Here is a 21,174-nt window from a genome sequence, read left to right on the forward strand (position 1 = left end):
ATGATGGGAAGAAACTTATAAACATGTATTGTCATTTAAATAAGAATAAGAAACAGATTTCTTTTTTCCTGGCCAGGACTATCTGATAAGACATTATAATCTGAGCTCATGGGCTTATTGTAACCATTCCTATTCTTTACTTTTTCACTGGTTTTTAGCTGATCTTTTAGGTTGATTTTCTAATGTAATTATAGGTTAACCTGTAATTAAAAAGTTAAAACTTCTATAATATTCCTTTCTGATTCTAATCATTCAATGCCTAGACTACTCAGTCAATTCAAACATCTTCCAACATTTTGAAAAAATTATGGATTCATAGGAAATTGTGAAGATGGTACAGAGAAATCCCATTTACCCTTAATCCTGTTTCCCCCAGTGGTTACATCTTAGGTAATTGTAGTATACTCCCAAAAAAAGAAAATTGGCATTGGCATGATGTGTATGTATAGTTCAATGTCTTTTTCACATATGTAGATTCATGGAACCACCAAGATTATAAAATTAATTTTTAAAACTAACGTATCATCACAGAGATCTCCTGAATGCTCTCTTTATAATTGCATTCACACCCTCTTCCAGCATTGCTAACCCTTAAGGAACACTAATTTGTTCTCCATCTCTATAATCTTGTTATTTTGAGAACATCATATAAATTGAATACTTTGGGATGAGCTTTTTTCACTTAGCATAATGTCCTTGCAATTTGTCCTAAGTGGCTGCATGTATCAAGAGTTTGTTCCTTTTTATTGCCGAGTAATATTCCATGGTTTGAATGTAGTATAATTTGTTTAAATAGTCACCTATTGTAAGATATTTTGGTTGCTTGCTGTTTGAGGCTATTATGATTAAACCTGCTATGTACAGTCATGTACAGTTTTTTGTGTAGACCTAAGTTTTCATTTCTCAAAGATAAATGGAATGTGATTGCTGGGTCAGATGGGAAGTATATATTATTTTAAGAAACTGCTACACTACTTTTCAGAACATCTGTATGTCTCCACAAGCAATGTATGTGAGATCTCATTTCTGTGCATCCTTGCCAGCATTTGGTATTGTCAATATTCTTTATTTTAGCTATTCTTATATATGTGTAGTAATAGCTCATTGGGATCTTAATTTGCATTTCCTTGATGACTAGTGATGTTGAACATCTTTGTATGTGCATATTTGCCCTCTAAGTATCCTCTTTGCTGAAATATCTTTGTGTCTTTTGCTTATTCTCTAGTTGGATTATTTTTGTCTCTACTATTGAATTTTGAGAGTTCTTCATATATTCTAAATATGAAACCTTTGTCAGATATGTGGTGTGCAAATATTTTCTCCCAGCATGTAGCTTGTCTTTTTATCCTCTTAAGAGGGTCTTTTGCAGAGTAAAACTTAAATTTTGATGAAGTATAAATTTTTCTTTTATGGATTTTTTTTGATGTCATGACTATGCATTCTTTTTTTTACCAAGTCCTAGGTCCCAAAGATTTTATTTTACTTTTCTGCTAAAGTATTTATAGGTTGTTTTTTTATCCTATCACTTTTTTTAAAAAATTGTAATAAAAATTACCATAAATAAGTAAGGAATATTTACTATCTTAATCATTTTTAAGTGTACATTTCAGTAGCATTAAGTATATTCACATTGATGTAAAACAGATCCCCAACTTTTCATCTTGCAGGATTGAAACTCTATACCCACTAAACACCTCCCCTCCACCCTTCCACTCCCACCCCTCACCTCCAGCCAGAGATAACTCCAGGCACACATTTTCACTGGGCTCTCTTGAGAAGGATGAATTGTTTTATAAAACTTGAATTTTTCTGTGAGTATAATCCAAGGAAAACATTTTTTCTATTATCTAGTGCCTTTAAATTTACTTTAAACCATTATTAAAAGTTTAAAAATCAAAATGTATTTTCTAATACTCACTTAAATCTTTAATTTGAGGACATTTTATTGAATTTAATTGCATGTTAGATACAGTCTTTGAGTTATAGGCAAAAAAAAAAAAAGTTTTTTTGAAACATTCCAATACAGGTATTTTCTGTGCTATTTACATAATACAGAAAGGCATTAAGGAGAATTTAGACATATATGCTAAAAAAAGAAAATATTAAAATTATTAGGAAATATATCATAATAAATCTATGGTCCTTGATTTTTTTTTAAAGTAAAATTTATGGTCAAGTTTTTATCTTAAGACATACAAAAGCAGTTAATATAATCATATTTTGTGATATTTTTGTAGTATTAAATAACAGTTATATATGTGGTAAGTCTAATATTTTCATTTATCAAATAAAACAGAAAAAATAAGAATTTGTGCTATTCTTGAAGTAAATTACAAATTAAATAGCAAAATCAATTTTATGAACAAAAGTTCTTAAAACAAATAGATAACACACCAAAATAATATATAGATTTTAACCAATACCCTAAACAAGTTGCCCTAGCATTTTCTCATTTGGAAAATGAGAGAGTAAGAAATATAGATGTTACAAGTTAATCATGTGACTATAAGTAATTTTGACAATGTTATTCATGATTGATCCTCGCTGATTTTATAAGTAAATTTTATTGTAAAAGCATAATCAGGCATTCCTGATTCATTGAGAATCACATGGGTATTACTATGACACATTAATCATGAAGATAAGCAAATCCAAAGAATTGTCCAGTTCATTTCACAGGTTATCAAAAACACGACTTTCTTTTCCAACTTCTCTTACGACTGTGAATCATACTTTTGAATGATAATAAATTTTAATCGTATTACTTTTGGAAAGTAATAAATCTCTAAGCTTACTAAATTGTCTCATTCTAGACATTTCTCTATAGTGAGACTCACCGGGCATTTTCTAAAGATGGTTCTTTCCCTGACAGTGAATTTCTGTTTATCAGTCAAACTCGCTACAGATGTTATTGCTGTACCGAGGCTAGAACATCCATAGAGTACTTAGCTCCTCCCTGCAGACTAAAAATGTGACCATACGGTCCGTTTTCTGTCTGTTGTCCTGGTGAAATGATATATAGCACCTTCTTTTGTTCTCAGTGTTTGGATGATAAAGTCAATAGTCACACTAGCTATTGAGAAATAAAATGGTGGCATGGGGGGGGGCGGGGGGAACCGAAGGAAAGACTTTCCAAATGAACAAAAGTATCATGCTTGCCCAGCACCACCTCAGGGACACAAATATGCCATAGCATAGGTCGTACAAACCTTAAGGATAAGATTATGGATCTTATTTAACTGACCATCTAAAAGAGTAAAATTTTTTTAAAAAGATGCTTGATATAGATAATAGCCTCATTTTCTAAGACACAGGTAAGTAGAGGCTAAAGCTGTTCAACATCGTTGTTAAACCTAGACTCCTGAGAAGGACTCTTTGGATTTCAATCCCAGTTCCAAATACTTCCATCTCCCTAAGCTTTGGTTTTCTCTTCTCTAATACAGCAGATGATAATAGTTCCTCCACACTGAGAGCAGAGCCCAATGCATAAGATGTGGGGATTCAGTGAGGTAACACATGTCAAAGCATTTAGTACAGTGCCTGTCACATGCTAAGCACTTGACTGATGTCAGTTATTATTATTTAATAATATTATATATTCTCAATGAAGAACTCAATTTGGCATGTAACTGACCTTCTAGATTCAGTGCAAATACATTCCTAAATATCACAGAATTGAACATAGCAAGTTCCAGTTTTCTTTTTCTCTAGATAGGATATATTCACAGTTAATTAATGAGAATCAAAGTAGGTATCATGTAAATAATGTATAATTTGATTCCAAAATAATTGAGTCACTCATCTTTTTTTCATTCATCCAATAAATATTCAGAGCATGCTGTAAGTAGGTCACTGTGCCTTTTAATTAATACTGGAACACATACTTGAACTTACTCCCACCTGAAGATGAATGATGGTAATAGGGAGTAAGTCCCTAATTCATTGCAAAGCCTTTTTCAATGAGAAAAATTCATTTTCTATAAGGTAGTATAGTAGCTATTCAGTAAACCATTTTGTATAAATCTATTTAAATGCCTCAGAGATGAAGATCTAGGGAATAAGTGAGCAGAAGGGACATTTTTTTCTTTTGATGAATTTGATTAAAGACAAACTTTCAGTGAGCAAAACTAAACAATGAAACCTTTCTTTAAAAAACTTTGTTTCTTTTAAGATAAAGTTTTGAATTAGATTCTGAGATGCTCTAAGGTACTGTAAGGTATTGCCGCAGGGAAGAGGAGTAAGAAATTAGTGGAGGGAGCACAAATATTAATGCGCTTTATAGTACCATGTGAAGGGCTACAGTTGCTAAATATCTTTATATTTAAAGTCAATACCTTATCTTATTAAAATAAAGGATAAAAATGAGGTTAACATTTGAACTATCCATGAAAAATAGAGAACAATAGGAATTTAAATTAGTTGAAAGGGGCATACCCTGTATGACGGTTTAGGAATCCGAATTCTATTTGCTCACGAGATATTAACACATTATTAAAATCTGATGGGATGTTTTATCGTATTACTATGTAGTTTTCAAAGTAACAGAAGCAAACATTGACTCATAAAACCTTGTTTATCTCTGTTAAAATATTGTATTTTAATTCTTTAAAAAATTTTTTTAGAGATTTCTTGTTTGAGAGAGAGAGGGAGAGAGCGAGCACAGGGCAGGAGGGTCAGAGGGAGAGGGGACAAAGAGATTCCCAAGTAGACTCCACACTGAGAGCAGAGCCCAATGCAGGGCTTGATCTCACGACTGTGAGATCATGACCTGAGTCAAAACCAACAGTTGGTTGCTCAACCGACTGAGCCACTCAGGCACCCCTGTATTTTAATCCTGATGTCACAATTTAGATTGTTCTAAAAATAACTACAAATTAATGAAATTTGATTTTTACTTATATCTATTCAACACACATTTATGACATCTCTAATTTATCCTCTTTGTGGTAAGTACATGACACAGGAAGGAGACAAATGTATGTTTATAATACAGGGTAATAAACACAAAGAAATGTGGAGTTATTTGAGCAAGTAACATGGTATACACTCCCACTGAGTATGAAAGATCCACCAGGAAATAACGTCAGATTAAAGTTTTGAACGCTAAACTCAAGTTAGTCACTGGAAGGAGCACAGGGGGATAGCATTCTGCACCAAATCTGTGTATGTCAAGACTAAGTCAAGACACTGGAGAAAGATTAGCCATTTGGAAAACTGCAGTATTAAGAAATGGCAAAGGTAAGCCTGCAGAGGTTTGGCATGGAAGCTTCCATATTAAGTTAATATAGCAAGATTTGTATTTAAAAAGATGATCAGGCGGCTATACAAAAAACGGATTAATGGGAAGATGAGATGGAGGTAGGAAAATCAAGACTGTTGCTGTTGCAGTTGTGAGAATGGGGTGGGGAAGGCAATGGGTGGAATAATGAGCAGTGAGAAGGTCAAAGAAACACAGATTCATAACTAATGAGTCTTAGTTAATAGAGGAGAAGAAAATATCACAATGAGTTCTGGGTTTTGACCCAAGTAACCAGATGCTGAGGAAAAAGAGAAAGATACCATGGGAGAAGATTTACATTAAAGCATAAACTGACTATGAAAGTATCTGAGAATTTTAAAACATCATTAAATCTCCTTATTCTGCAAAGCCCTGTTAGCTGGAAAGATTAATAGAATTTCCCAGGGTGTCTAATATATAAATGTGGAGCAGTTTTCCTACTTCAGCTTTTCTGCTTACTTAGTATTTTCAGCCAATTTACAATTGGTTATTATGAGTTAATCCATTTATCTTCCACATGAGGTTAGTTAATGGAAGCATTCCATTTTTAATCTAAGAGTCTGAAGTAATTTTCCAGAAGTTCCTCCAGAGAGAATCTAAAAAGCCAAAACTCAATTTTAATTTTCTGAGTACTTTTTCTGCTTAAGGTTACTGAAATGAATTGCCTTTGCTAGGAAAAACAGCAAGCATTGACACTTAAAAATTCAATTTACTATACAAATATTTCAGATTATTTTACCATGGGGCAGTAATTTCTCTTGCTTGAAAAATATCTAGCCTAAACAGTGTGGCAAAATGCACAGATACATACTGCTTATGAACTACAAATTGTTTTTGGTTTTAAATATAACCAGTCATAACTATACCACTTTGAATTGGACTTAGTCAAATAACAGGTTTGACTAGTTTTTCACTGAATTCAAATTGTTTGTATTAACGAAGTGAACTGATTGGTTGTCTGCCATCATAGAGATACCATCCAAGAAATGTTATCAAATAATGAATTAAACCAAAACAATGCATGGCTTATGGCTCTGAGACTAAGAATAAAATGAAATCTGCCATTACTTAAGGGATATACTCTAGTTCAATAAAATGTGCAGGCACAGTTAACACGCTTTACACAAAATAGTGCTGCAACAAAATAATGGGCAGCTTCGAAGTCACCACTTTAGGTGTATTATTCCAATTAGTAGTATTTTAACATTAGTTAAGATGCCATATAAATTATAATTTTCACTACCACAATTTTATCATTTTCTCAGCCAGTACATAATGTACATTTCTATAAGGTATTTTCTCCCCAAATCATTGAACTCCTCTTCTCCAAATATTAATCTTCTAGTCACCAAAAACTGTGGGTTCCTTGCCACCATGCCAGACTTCCCCTTTGGCTTCTGACTGTTCTGACCTCTGCTAGATGGGACCCACCAGCACTAAGGACACCCAGCAGGCTTCACATCATTGTCTTCAACCCAATCAAGTATACCGTAGTATGATTTTATAGTCCACTCAAAGCCACTGACAATGTTTCATGTCTATTCATATTTCATTTGGTTTGGTTACAGTGATTTTATAAAATATTTCAGTTATATATGCAATAGAAACTAAGCTAATTTTGAAGAAAAGTCTAAGGCATTTGCAACAGCATAGAAGAAGCCCTTTAGTACTTCTGGATTGATTTCAAACAACGGAATCATGACTATAAAGCACTAATAATGCATTTTTAGATATTTAGCCATCCATGGGTATCAAGACACCAGGTATCAAGTCAAAGATCCCAGGAAACCATGAACCACAGAAGCATCCCTGTAGCGGGGCTATATTATGACTATATGGACCTGGACCCAGAGCATCAACACCAGGTGCAACTTAAAAAATCCAAAACCCATGGCATTTAAAAAATGCTCTACATAAAGACTAAAAGTCACTTTTGCCTGGTGTGTATAAGCAATGGAAATGAGTAGAACAAAGGTTGGGAAACATGTTTTTGTGGTGATGGGAGATTTGGAGCAAGTATGTGGTTATATTTCCTTGCCTTAAACCAGTATTTGTGGAGGCAAAGTATGTTTTTCTTGTGGAGATTGAAATCATTAGCAAAGGCAGAAAGTATTCATTTCCTAGTGAAGATGTTTTTATCCAGTATGACAGAGGGTGAACATTACATGAAAATTATTACAAATATTTCTAGACATAGTAAGCATGACCGGAAAAAAAAAAACTTTTTAAGGCAAATAGCAAAAGTTTTCTCTTTAATGAATTCTTTGGTTATAAACAGGTCTTGAGTGACATTAGTTCTGTGTAGTATTAACTGGTTTTGCTGGTATCTCTTCTGTGCATCCCTTGATGACCAAGATGAAATTAATTATCCTGGGTGATAGCTCATAGGATATATTGAATATAATTTACCTTGCTTTAATGTAAAATAATTAGAGAAGGGAAATATATCTTTAGATCTGATATAGCATATATTATTACAAAGCTACTGCTGAGCATATTGCATAAACTTTACATCCTTTTAAAAATAAAAACTCAGATATTCTTAACAGGAAACAAACAAAGCTGAAGTACAAACTGTACATCTTCCCATGACTCTTGACAAGATGTTTCGCATTCACTGGCTCACAGATTCCTGAGTTAAATAAAGCATAATGAAACATAATTAGTATGTCCTGATTATTCTATAACTTATTATCACTTCAGCAAAGCAGAAAGTGCTAGAAAGGAGTGATCCAAACCACTGCCAAAACTAACAGTATCTATTTTCTACATACTCAGGAAAAAAATGTTGATCAACTATGAAAATTTTGATTCTAATCAGTAAAGAAAATAAGTACTATGTATTTGTTCATAATGCCAAATATATGAGTATATGAGAATAAAAAAAGGAGAATGCAGAAAACCTAAGAGAGAAAAAAAAATAAGACCACATGAAAAGTAGTAAAAGGAACTAGCCCATGATGACAAATATATATACATATATATATGTATATATGGAGGGCATATATATATATATGTAGGGCAAAGGATTTATTTTTAGATTGGTTGCTACATGTGTTCTGATAGAAAAAAGATGTCACTTATTTTTGTATAACTATACATTTTCTCCTATAATATTCTAAACAACTATATTCAAACACATAGTGAATGATAAGGTCTCCTATGAAACTAAAAAGTGTAGCCGGAATAATAGTCTACGTACAGTGAATTTTACCTTTCATTTGGAATATCATTTGGAAGTAACTTACACTTTTTCTGTGCCTGGGGGCATTATTTTCTACGCCGTTGCTATCATCTGATTTCCTGTATGGAAAACAAAAAGAAAATCACTAGGTATTTACATTGCATTAAATCAAGTCAGTACATCACCTATATAGTGGCCATCAGGTTAAAATGTAAAAGGTCAATAGAGACAATTCATTTTTCCTAAAAATGTTTTACTCATAATGCTGATTTTGTTTTTCTACCGTTGCTTAGAGAAGAACTGTTGTCACAGATGACAGTGACCAGTCCTGTTTATTTTATGCAGAGGGAGAACTGCTTCTCCCCCAGCATGAGTGAGGACATGGGTGTATGGCCATAACTTGTAAGCAGTCTTGAGGCCCTGCAAGATAACAGCCAATCAGGAGGTCAGCCAACATGTGAGATACAGGTGCTATAATTCAACATATTTATCACAGTGAATTAGAGGCTAAACATGGTTGTCTACTCAATGTGCATCGGGGCAAGACGACGAATGTGGCCTTCAGATTCTTAAGACAAGAACGACCAAACTAGGTAACAAGAGTGCATAATGAATACCCTTCTAGCATTACAGGCAGGCCTGAGCTCATTAAGCTATCACCACCAGATAATAAATTCAACCACGTAATCCAAATTTGGGGGAGGGGCTGTCAGGCGAGATTATATGGCTTAAGTATATGAGTGGATCAGATAAATGAATGAGCTCCTCATTGAAATATCTGAAGTGACTAGCTTGTTTTGATGTTACATATTTAGTACAGTTTTAAGATTTATTTTCATCAAGGAACTCTATGACCCTTCCTGGCATCTAAACATATAAGCATTATATATAAATATATATATGTGTGTGTGTGTATATATAGAGAGAGAGAAAGTTTTCTTGACAGAATATGTGTGTGTGTGTGTGTGTGTGTGTGTGTGTGTGTGTGTGTATTCTGTCAAGTAAAATTTATCTCCTAACTAAAAATTCTAGAGCCCCATGTTGGGCATAGGGATTACTTAAAAAAAAAGTGCATTGCTGGGGCGCCTGGGTGGCTCAGTCGGTTAAGCCGCTGCCTTCGGCTCAGGTCATGATCCCAGCGTCCTGTGATCGAGCCCCACGTCTGGCTCCCTGCTCAGGGGAGAGCCTGCTTCTCCCTCTCTCTCTGCCTGCCGCTCTGCCTACTTGTGCTCTCTGTCTGTCAAATAAAAAAAAAAAAAAAAATCTTTAAAAAAAAAAAGTGCATTGCTAACTAAAAATTCTAAAAGAACATTAGTAAAAGGTTGCTGCAAATGATTCAAGTGCCCTTGATACTTGTATTAAATCTAAAGATATTGAAATAAGAAATAAACTAAAAAAATAAACACTGCCAGAGCTCTCTGTGGAACAGTACAGGGTAGAGAATATTATGTACACTATCCCAATTACCAATAAAAGAAAAGAAAGTAAATCATTTATACTGTAGATTGAATCAGTTTGACATTACTCCTAAGATATTCTAGAGAAACGTATTTTAAAAAGATTTTAAAATTAGGGTAAGCTACATAAATGAAAATTAATTTAAGAATTGGTAAGTCTACTCCATACTGTTCTGGTGCCACCCCTTCAGCGTGTGTCTTAAATGAACCAGAATCCACTGAGACAGGAGAAGCCCCCAAATGTGACTGCAAGAGACTGAATGACCAGAAACACTGGGGAAGCTGAGCTGGGACAACAGCATTTGGGCAAGGCTGTTAACTGTTTCGAATATCTGAATGACCGTCTTGTTTTCTGTACGACCCCAAGTATAAGAATGGGACACAGTACTTGGGAACCAGAAAGATAGAACATTCAATGCACTCTAAACAAGATGTCCAAGTTCACCAGAAAGAGGTGCAGTTTCCTTCCAACTATAAGAGTTGATGCCAACCAAGTTGGTGCCAACAACACTGGTTTTTTTTGTTTTTCCTATCTGAGGTTATGGAACTCCTGATATGATTATTTCGTGCCCTTACTTTAGAAGCTCATATCGTGTTGATTTATCTTACCTGCCATTTGTGAACTGAGTAAAAATAACTATTTGAATAATGTCTACAAATATCTAAATGACAGCTCTCCCACTCTTTAACCATGGCTAGAGACCTTACCTCCGAACTTGTGCTGGCCAATGAAGATAAACCTCAAGTGCCATTCTGTGTGGCTATATGTGCTCAGGCCTTCCATTTCCAACATTTCTTTCAGCTGCTTTAATCTCATCTCATTTTCCCGGTCCAGCCCTTGGCTGTGTTACTCAGACTTTAATCCCAGTCTCAGGCACCTCCATCACTGGACTCCATGCTCCGTCCTCTGGCTGAGAGGAACTAGTCCCTCCTGTCTTGACCAAACTAAATTATATCCCTGATACTTTTCTTCTCAGCCCTCCTCCTGTTCCACTCTGAACAAAGGGGCTGTAAGAGAACCTGGGCACAATATGTGTTCTTTCAAAAATAGTGACTAATAAAATTCTAGCCCAGTGATTTTCCATATAAGAGAGACTTAGAATCAGTGACAGACAGGGCGCATGGGTGGCTCAGTTGGTTAAGCGACTGCTTCGGCTCAGGTCATGATCCTGGAGTCCCAGGATCAAGGGCCACATCGGGCCCCCTGCTCAGCAGGGAGTCTACTTGTCCCTCTGACCCTCCCCCCTCTTGTGCTCTCTCTCTTTCATTCTCTCTCTCAAATAAATAAATAAAATCTTAAAAAAAAAAAAAGCATCAGTGATAGACATTTTAAAGAAATACAGATGCCCAGGCACCACTCCCAGAGGTTCTGATCCAGGAGATCCAGTAAAGTCTGAGCAACTATTAAGGAACATCCTAAGTGACCAAAAATATAGCCAGGGTTAAGAAATTCTGACTTACACAAATAATACTTCCTTATGGTTATTGAACACCCCTGTGCATCAAAGCCTATGCTAAGCATTTTTACATACAGAATATCATTTAATCCAAAAGCCTTATAAGCAAATACTGTAATTAAAGCCATTTTGTTGAGGACAAAACTGAAGCACAGAGAGGTAAAAAGTGAATGGTAGAGGGGGGGTCCTAATGTACGCAGGCAAACTCCACATGCCTCTCCACAACATGGATGTGTACAGAAAATAACACACATATAATATACTCTTGTGTTTTTGTCCAAACAGCAAACTTTTTTTTGATTTAAATTCAATTAACCAACATATAGTACATCACTAGTTTCAGATGTAGACTTCAGTAACTCATCAGTTGCATATAACACCAAGTGCTCATCACATCACATGCCTCCTTAATGCCCATCACCCAGTTACCCCATTCCTCCACTCACCTCCCCTCCAGCAACCCTCAGTTTGTTTCCTGTAGTTAAGAGTCTCTCATAGTTTGTCTCCCCCTCTGATGCCTTCCCATTCAGTTTTCTCTCCCTTCCCCTATGATCCTCTGCACTATTCCTTATATTCCACATATGAGTGAAACCATATGATAATTGTCTTTCTCTGACTGACTTATTTCGCTCAGCATAATATCCTCCAGTTCCATCCGTGGTGATGTAAATGGTAAGGTGTTATCCTTTCTGATGGCTGAGTAATATTCCATTGAATATATATATATACCACATCTTCTTTTTTTTTTTTTTTTTAAAGATTTTGTTTATTTATTTATTTGACAGAGAGAGAGAAACAGCATGAGAGGGGATAGGGTCAGAGGGAGAAGCAGGCTCCCCGCTGAGCAGGGAGCCCAATGTGGGACTCGATCCCAGGACTCCGGGATCATGACCTGAGCCGAAGGCAGTCGCTTAACCAACTGAGCCACCCAGGCGCCCTATACCACATCTTCTTTATCCATTCCTCTGTCAATGGGCATCTGGGCTCTTTCCATAGTTTGGCTGTTGTGGACATTGCTGCTATAAACATTCGGGTGCAGGTGCCCCTTCGGATCACTACCTCTGTATCTTTGGGGTAAATACCTACTCTAACTGCAAACTTTTATTCAATTTCATATTTATCTCTATTTTACTCAAGTGAAAATTAATCTGTAATACTTACAACTGCTCAACTTGTTCAAATTCTTTCCCATCATCTGTATAACAAAAGAGGAATTTATTAAGATTGGTTTATTATTCTTACAGAGCATGTATGTTGAATTCAACTTTCCCCATGTTAAGAATGCACTGTATGGTTTTCCCTCTTTGGAACGAGAGAGAGACATACGACGTGAAATGCCTGCACATCCATTACGTTCTCCTCTTTCCCTGCTCTCCAGACCTTACCTGCAATTTTCATCAAGCATAGTCTAGTGCCTGGGATTTTCAAAATCAGACTGACTGATTTGTAATTCTTTAAATTACTAAAAATTTAGTATAAAATCAGAAAAGAATACAGAATGTAAGATAAATTTTCTTGGGGAACCATTGGTTTCTCAACCTGCAATCTATCAAGCACATGCCACAAAAATGGAGAACTGACCAGACAATGTCTCTTTTATGAGAACTCCAGAATGTTTGATAAAATATTTTTTAAGTGAGTTATCTAAGAGAAAGACTGTTTGTCTTTGAGGTCTTTTACGTTAAGCTATCACAGAATCTTCTATTATTCTAGTACCAAAGCACATATCACCTCTTTGGTGTTGAGGTACCCGTAACACCAAAGCAAAAGGAGAAAAAGTATATTTTCATCCTAAAATTTTTTAGGAAGTTGAAACAGAAAGACCATCAATAAAAGCTCACATCACTGTCACCATTAATGTTAAATAAACACCCCTCCAAATAACAAAAGTTAGATATTTCCCCAAAACTCTAAAGCCATTATAATGTATTAAGTCATAACATAAGAACATTATCTAAAAAAAGAAGCCTTACCTGTGTGCATCTTTTTCTTTTGGGTGTACATTTCCCAAAACAGAATAATAGCCACTAAAATAATAACTTCAACAACTATTCCAAGAAATGGTTTGAGGGGTACCAAATAACTCAGCACAACGAGTTCAACGTGTATTTGGCTCTCGCCTAATTGGAACACTGCATGGCACCAGTAAGATCCCTTATCATCTTCTGAAAGTTGCATTATCTTGAGCCTTGTTTCATTAGCGTTTGTTCCATTGATCGCATACTTATCATTCACGTGAACATCAACAGGAACCTAATATAAGGAGACATCAAAACCCATTCCTATCATATTGCATAAAAGACACATGTCCTAAATGATCGAGTTTTGAGCAAAAGCTATAAGGCATATTAAAGTTTATGAGAAGTTTACATAACAAAGTCCAAGAGCTTCATCTCCCAACGGTAGCAAAGGGAAGGGATATTTTAAGTGCTAAACACTCCGTGTTTGAAACTATGGTGTAGGTCATCATGGGTAAATATTAGAATTAAAGATACAGAAAAATTCCAGCCATCTGGGTTTCTCGATCTAATCCCCAACTAGCTGTTCAAAGTACTTCCCCCTTCACAAGAGCAGGCACACATCAACTCAACTCATGAATTAATGAAGCTATTAGATGTGATCATTCCTACAAAGGAAGATCACTGGCTCCTGACACTGGGAGTTCCTCAGACTGGAAATGAGGATGAAATCTCCAGGCCTTTGAAGCTGATGTAGCGGGAGTGGTAGAGATCCCGGGAGCCCAGCATATGTGATTGTCTGCGCACCTATCTTCTCAGAGCTGAATGTCTTTCTTTCTCAGGCAAGCTGGCTTCTGAGAGTCCCTGGATTTTTCCCCAGCCTCTCAAGAGCCATACTAAGCTATTTTGGAGCTGATTTATTTAATCCATTTAAATTAAAACTTATTCTCAGGCCATCTGATGCCTTCACTGTGCTATCACTCAACTGCACTGCTCAGTAAATGCTCATCTGCATGCAAATATTCTTGGAGGTTATCTGATCAAGAACTGTGAATTTATTATTTGCTCCCTCCCCCCCAATTAAAGCGACCTGGCTCCCTGTGCATAGCACTGCCTGTACTGCTTGTTCAAATGTACCCTCCCTAACTCGGAGCTGATACATGTAAGTAATGCATGGTTAATGGGCACCCCAGGTGATGCAGAGGCAGGTGGTCGGTCTGCATTTTGAAAAAACACTTGACTTAAAGTTGTGACCTGTACCCACTTCCCTACACTTCCCTCACATCCTAATAGGACCCGTGCTTAGGGCCAAATTGAGAGAAAATTACTACAGCCAATGGAGAGAAGCACAGACTATATTCTAAGAGTTTAATGTAATTAGATTTCGGTTATTTTTTGCCTAGTATTACATATAAATAAATAAATTAGGCTATGTATGTCAAGTACTACAACAGATATTTATCTTTATAAATTTACATACATTTTTTTTAATAGTTACCTACTCAAAATGATTGCCTTTCCTAATCATCAACAAGAAAAGCAGCAGAAATATTAATGATTTGAGTCTACCCCTAAGTGACGCGGAGCTTTCTTTAAAAAGTCAAACCAATGTTATCACAGAATCAGTCACTCTCCCTTTTAAGTCCTTTCCTCTGGTTCCCTTCAACAGTCTATGGCAGTATCAATTTTGTCTAAGAAGGAACCTAGTATTTCATTGTAAGATCTACGCTGTCCCATACTGTCCGTCCCTCCTAGAATTACAGCTTGCCTTTGCAGGACTTTAATTTCAATGCTCATTAGTACCAGAGCAATAGACAGGTGTCTCCTGAAGGACGATGTCCTAAATTTCCCTGCTATTAGAGGCTATTTGGGAGGAAGAAAGAGAGTGAGAAATGATTTTCTGAATAGGCATGTTTTTCTTATTATCAGCTCTGTGAATAGCCATTAATTCTTTAATAGGAACGTAAAGTATTTGGCTTCTCTTTGGATTCTGGAAGGCCAAAAGAGGCCAATGACACTGAAAGAACCCAAGAGCTAAGTTTAAGTTACCAAATTTTCATTCTTTTCTCAAATGGCACCACTGTATTGCATTCTCTCACAAATGTTTCCAGAGACTGAAGCTGGAAAAGAATACTACCTTTTTTTTCTAGATACTTTCATGGAATGATAAGAAAAAAGAATCTTTTTGTTAGGGTTATTTCTAAACTCATCAACTAAAAATGAATGATAACTTCCTTTCAAAGAATTTAAATAAGTTGCTAAATCTAAAAAACAAAGTACCAGTTAAAACAGTAAGAGTCTCTTCAGATGTATAATGCAATATGCTAAAAACATGAAATGACAACTCCACGGTTCTTTCTTTATGAAGACATGTTAAATAATAAGATAAAGGAGTACAAATAGTCCTAGGAATTCTGAGTCTGTTAATAATATTATTTATGAAATAAAAGTTTTCATTTTGTTTTCTTCGAATCACAGAAATATGATCTTACCTGTACACTCCCGTTACTACTGTACCAGGTCCAGTTTAAAGGAGAACAGTGTTGACATTTACATATCAAGACAGTTGAATCCCCCACATAAGTGACCAATGGTTTGTTTTTTCCTTGAACTTCAGGGACTAAGAAAAATTTAGAGAAATATATGTTACTGAGGGAGTTTGAATAGGGAAATGTATGCAAGTTGAAGACAAATTCTCCTTTCATTTTCTCATCAATATGATTTCTTCACATAATTTTAGTTTCATATAACATGAAACCATTTTTTTAATTGGAGTATAGTTGATACACGGTATTATATTAGTTTCAGGTGTACAACATAGTGATCAGACAAATCTACATGTTATGCTATGCTCACCACATGTGTACCTACCATCTATCACCATGAAACACTATTATAATAGCATAGACTATATCCCCTATGCTGTACCTTTCATCCCCCTGACTTATCCACTCCATACCTGGAATCCTATACCTCCCACTCCCCTTTACCCATTTTGTCATTTCCCCCACCACACCACACCCCTCTGGCAACTACCAGTTTGTCGTCTTTATGACTCTTTTTCTGCTGTTTTTGTTTATTTGTTTTGGATGATAAATTTCCTAAGAAAGTTTGAGGCAGGTGCCATTAGTAACAATAAAAATGACCACTGAATTTAGAAAAATTAAGTTTTAAGGATATGAATAACTTGATAAAGAAAATCAAAACATAAAAACATAAGCAAAGCAATAAAAAGACCGCCAATAGCTCCATGGTGGAATCAGTTTCTTCTCATTGACCTCAAAGGATATATTAATGAATGTGCACTTAGACTGGAGGTGTAGACTGACCAACAAAGGTTACTTTTACTTTTTTTCTTTTACTCATTTTAGATTTTTGGTTTTATGTTTTTTTCCTTTTTTTATTTGGCAACAGAGGAAAGCATAAAATTATATCTAAATTTTTAATGCTATATTGACAAATTTTATAAATATTGCTTGATATTCACTTGTTATCCTATTTTTATATTTTGTTTTGGGGAGGGCCAGGGTAGAAATAGAAAGATCAGTTTTAAGTACTAAAGTTAGCTTTCTAGATTAAATACATTCTCTAAGTGCTCTTGGCTTTGTACTACCCAAAGATAATTGGGCATTTGCTGGATGAATCATAAAGATGAGGAAGGGGGAAGTAATTGGTAATGACTAGAAAAGAAATTCTGACTTGTATAACTACCAAAGAAGTGGTACAAATAGGGTTGGAGAATAGGATTTCTTTATGGGTTCTGTCCTCAGGTGATTAAGATTACAATGATGGGTGTGGAAGTCTTCTTTTTTCCTTATTGTTTAAAATGTGCCTAAAGAGGGGCCTTCGTCTGCTAAGCGTCTGCCTTCAGGTCAGGTCATGATCTCAGGGTCCTGGGATGGAGCCCCACGTCGGGCTCCCTGCTCAGCGGGGAGCCTGCTCCTCCCTCTCCCTCTGCCCCTCCTCACCCCCCACTTGTGCACGCGCTCACTCTCTCTCTCTCAAATAAATAAATAAAATACTTTAAAAATAAATAAATAAGATGTGCCTAAATACAATTGCACGTATCACCCTCTCCTTCATCAAGGCTGCTGACCAGCTGAGTGTTGAATGAGGCAGTGCTAGTAAAAAAGAGATGCAAATAAGAGGAAGGTATGTCACACCCATGACAGCAAAAATGCTTCAAGTAACTCATACGAAAGATAATAGAGCAATCTATAAATCAGTTGTTCTCACACTTTTCATAACCAAGGAAACATGTTTTGATGAAACTGAATGGTCTACAATTTTACATTAACCAAAGCTGTGAACTGCCTATCAGAATTTATACTCACCCACTGATACTTTATGAAAACCTAGTCAGGTACCATTAGGGCACTCCTGAGAGAGGAGACAGGGAGTACGAGTGATTACCTGGATTTAAGACATCCCAGCCAGAAGATATTCTGAGCACTCCTTTTGACTGAGGCCACTAGGGTCCCGCACTCCCAATCGGGTCACCCTCAGACTGAGGGATATTTAGTTAATATGTGGTGAATATGTGTCCATTTCAAAGGTCAGGTCATTAAGTGTTTGAAGGAAGTCAGCACAATGTGACAATGATGAAAGAACTGATTTGGGTCCAGGAAATACATACACTCAAATTACAGTTTCGGTGTTACTAACGTTGAGTTCTTCGGTAGGTCATAACCCATCCTACTGTGTTGTTGTAAAGGATTAAGTATGAGATCATAATACATAAAGTGTTTGGTGCAAAGTAAACACCACAAAATTGTGATCATGTACTGGTACTGCTTTTCTTAACTGACCTCCCTTACAATTTGTAATACCCATGGCCTTATTACGCAGTGGTCATGAGCCAGCTTACTAGGATAGATCATCATCATGTGCAAGAACGATTTCCAGGTCAGCCAGTCATGTGGAAGAGAGAAGAAATAAGACTTAGAATAAAAAAAGAGAACTGGAAATTCATCTGAATACATCTCAGAACTGTAGGAACACGTAAAAACACCCCAAAACATAGGAAAGGCTCCAAACTGAATGCTTTATAGACCCCCCAGCCCAAGTGAGAAAGGAGATTAAAAGAGTAAAATGATGAAAAACTCAAGGGTATGAATCACAGGAGACAAGGCCCAAAAGAATGAAGAAACAGGAGGTTTGAGATCCTTTAATAACATCTATTTTAAACAACTTAGTGAGGCTGTAAAACAAATTCTGCTTGAAACACGCATTCAAGTACTTGGCGAAAGCAGCTGAATAAGATTTTTGTGTAAGGATTACAATTTCAGGATAAATTAAAACAATTTAAATCAGGGCGCCTCAATCCTGTTCCTTACCATAACAAGAAATTAAATTGGTTAAAAGTTAAAAAGAAACTCTTGTTTCCAGACCTATGTAGTATACAGAGCAGAAAAAACACATGGAATAATAACCTCACATATTACATAGAATCTAAGAATAAAAAGAAAAGGGCCCGTTCACCACATACTGGTTTTAACAAGAAAAAGCAGAATAAAGCAACTGGTACTTTGACATAACCTGTGAGTGAAATTTTTAAATAAGAGAATAATTGCTATCCACATGCATTTTTTTAATAAAAGTAAAGATGGTGTCTCTCATGTAAGTGTTCTCCCTATTAAGTCAAACTACTTTTGTTTTGTTCAGTTTCCTCAGTCTGTGGCTACCCCCCTTTGGGCTCATCTGGGAACCCAGACAGCAGTCTGCTGCAGGAAAATAACCAATAGAGGAAAATTGAAAGCAACTCTAGGATCCAAGAGAATAGGCTGACCATCTGTCCTGATATTAACGTAACTATATTTTAAGTTCTTGGGAAACAAGACAATAAATTTCAGCATCAAAATGTTACAGGCCTAAATTACACTGAACCACAGAATATTTCATTCTGTTTTTTTTTTTTTTTTGAAGATTTTTTTTTTCATTTATTTATTTATTTGACAGAGAGAGAGCTCAAGCAGGGGGGGGAGCGGCAGGCAGAGGGAGAAGCAGGCTTCCCACTGAGCAGGGGGCCCGATGCAGGGCTCGATCCCAGAATGCTGGGATCATGACCTGAGCCGAAGGCAGCCGCATAACCGACTGAGCCTCCCAGTACCCCCACCACCCATTCTGTTTTTTTTCTCATGGTAGATCTAGTTTCCTCACTAGACACTGGAGGTTGTGTCAATAAAAGGCTGAGCAGTGGCCTGTGGACTGAAGTCCCCGGTGACCTCGCTAGACATTCCCTCCTCTCATTCAGCCCTCCAGTTTTCCAGTCCTAGAAAGGAGGATTATCATGGATTAGTCATGGTCCAGGGCACTGATTGGGCCCTGTTTTCTAGGGATAGAAATCTGGAGGTATAAATAACTCAGCCTCATGCTCAGCATATTTTTCCTGGCTCAGGAGGGTGTTATCCTCCTGTCCAGAGGAGTAAAGACCTAACTGACCTTGGGCTGTGAAGGAATACAAGCCTCTGCTTTGGCTTGAGGTTAGTACGACCTCATTGAGGAAAAAGAAGCCTTCCATGTGGCAAAGCCTTCCAAGAATTTCAGCAAGGTTTGTGGCCAAGGCTGGCCAATAACAAAATGTTACTTTGCCTTAGTGTCCCTTTTTTGGTGTGTGTTTCCTTACTTGAGATTTTGCTGGGAAAAAGAATGACTGGACCAAGTGAGAAGGAAGTTATTTGAGGGCCTCCTGACAAAACACGATCGATCTATCAGTTCAAGACCGCGACCTAGTCATACTTCATTCCAATATGCCCAACACCTGGTGTGGCTTTATTATTAAATGAAGTATGAGAACACAGAAGCTGCTGGAAAGGTCAACCCTACTTTAGGGGAGGCCTCAACTAAAGACCTGCAGATAAGCACAGATTCAAGCTTGGCTAAAATAAGGATTCTTTTCTGAAGCCACTAAGTTCCTTCCAAACCTCAGATAAGCAAAACCACACTTCTCAAGCTCCATGTGAAAAGGTGGACATTAACCACTGCTCTGCTATGCTTTATATGACTGATAACAGCAGTGTGGATCTAAATTACAAAAGGCACCATGGTCAGGAAACACCAGTTTGTTGGAACTTCTCCAGAGGCCCCAGTTGGTTCTGGGCTGCTACTTATGTTTGGAAATATTTATGCAAAGAAGCACAGTGATACAGTATTCTAATATGTTCTGTTGACCTTCTGAAACTTTGGATAAGGCAGAACCGGTCAGAGTCTTGGATTGGAAGACTCCCAAGTTTGAAGATGCTGAAATTGCTGATTCAAACTAGTGTCTAAGAAGATGGGGCCTAGGATCTACCTGATGACAGTCAAAGCCCTATGGACTTGTAAAGTTAGAGATTTATATCATGAACTAGGAAGAAAATCAGCCTGGGTCATTTTTGGCCCAAGAACATTTAAGTATTACCAAATTAGGGAAAAGATTTTTCCACATAGTCAAAGACAGCTAAGTAGACTTCAGCACTGGGGTTTGAAGCTGAAGTTCCAACTGATTCTTCCATAGTACTATTCCATATTTTGACTCCTTGGATACTTACTAGTGAAGACAGATGGCTAGGCCAAGAGAGGCTTCACAGCACTTGGCACCATCAAAATCTCACCAAGACTTCCCAAAAGTTCTATGTGCCATTACTTACCCTTCATCAACTAAATTTCTGCAGCTTTTCTATTAAGAGATTTTAATTTTTTCTTTTTTTTTTTAAGATTTTATTTATTCATCTGACAGAGAGAGAGAGCACAGGTAGGGGGAGTGGGAGAGGGAGAAGCAGGTTCCCCGCCGAGCAGGGAGCCAGATGCGGGATTCGATCCCAGGACCTGGGATCATGACCTGAGCCGAAGGCAGACGCTT

General features: G+C 36.6%; 1 protein-coding gene across 1 annotated transcript in view; it reads right to left on the bottom strand.

The window, feature by feature from the left end:
• Positions 1-7,500: 7,500 nt before the first annotated feature.
• Positions 7,501-21,174, bottom strand: part of EMB (embigin) — a 41,837-nt gene continuing 28,163 nt past the window's right edge. The window contains exons 6-10 of the mRNA XM_036111777.2: positions 15,827-15,954; positions 13,350-13,629; positions 12,538-12,571; positions 8,527-8,581; positions 7,501-7,910 (exon numbers count right to left, since the gene is read on the bottom strand). Coding sequence (XP_035967670.1) covers positions 7,893-7,910; positions 8,527-8,581; positions 12,538-12,571; positions 13,350-13,629; positions 15,827-15,954 — 515 coding nt within the window. The 3' untranslated portion in view covers positions 7,501-7,892. The remainder of the gene's footprint in view (positions 7,911-8,526; positions 8,582-12,537; positions 12,572-13,349; positions 13,630-15,826; positions 15,955-21,174) is intronic.

The sequence above is a fragment of the Halichoerus grypus genome, chromosome 2 (genome assembly GCF_964656455.1).
Source record: "Halichoerus grypus chromosome 2, mHalGry1.hap1.1, whole genome shotgun sequence".
NCBI classification, from domain to species: domain Eukaryota; kingdom Metazoa; phylum Chordata; class Mammalia; order Carnivora; family Phocidae; genus Halichoerus; species Halichoerus grypus.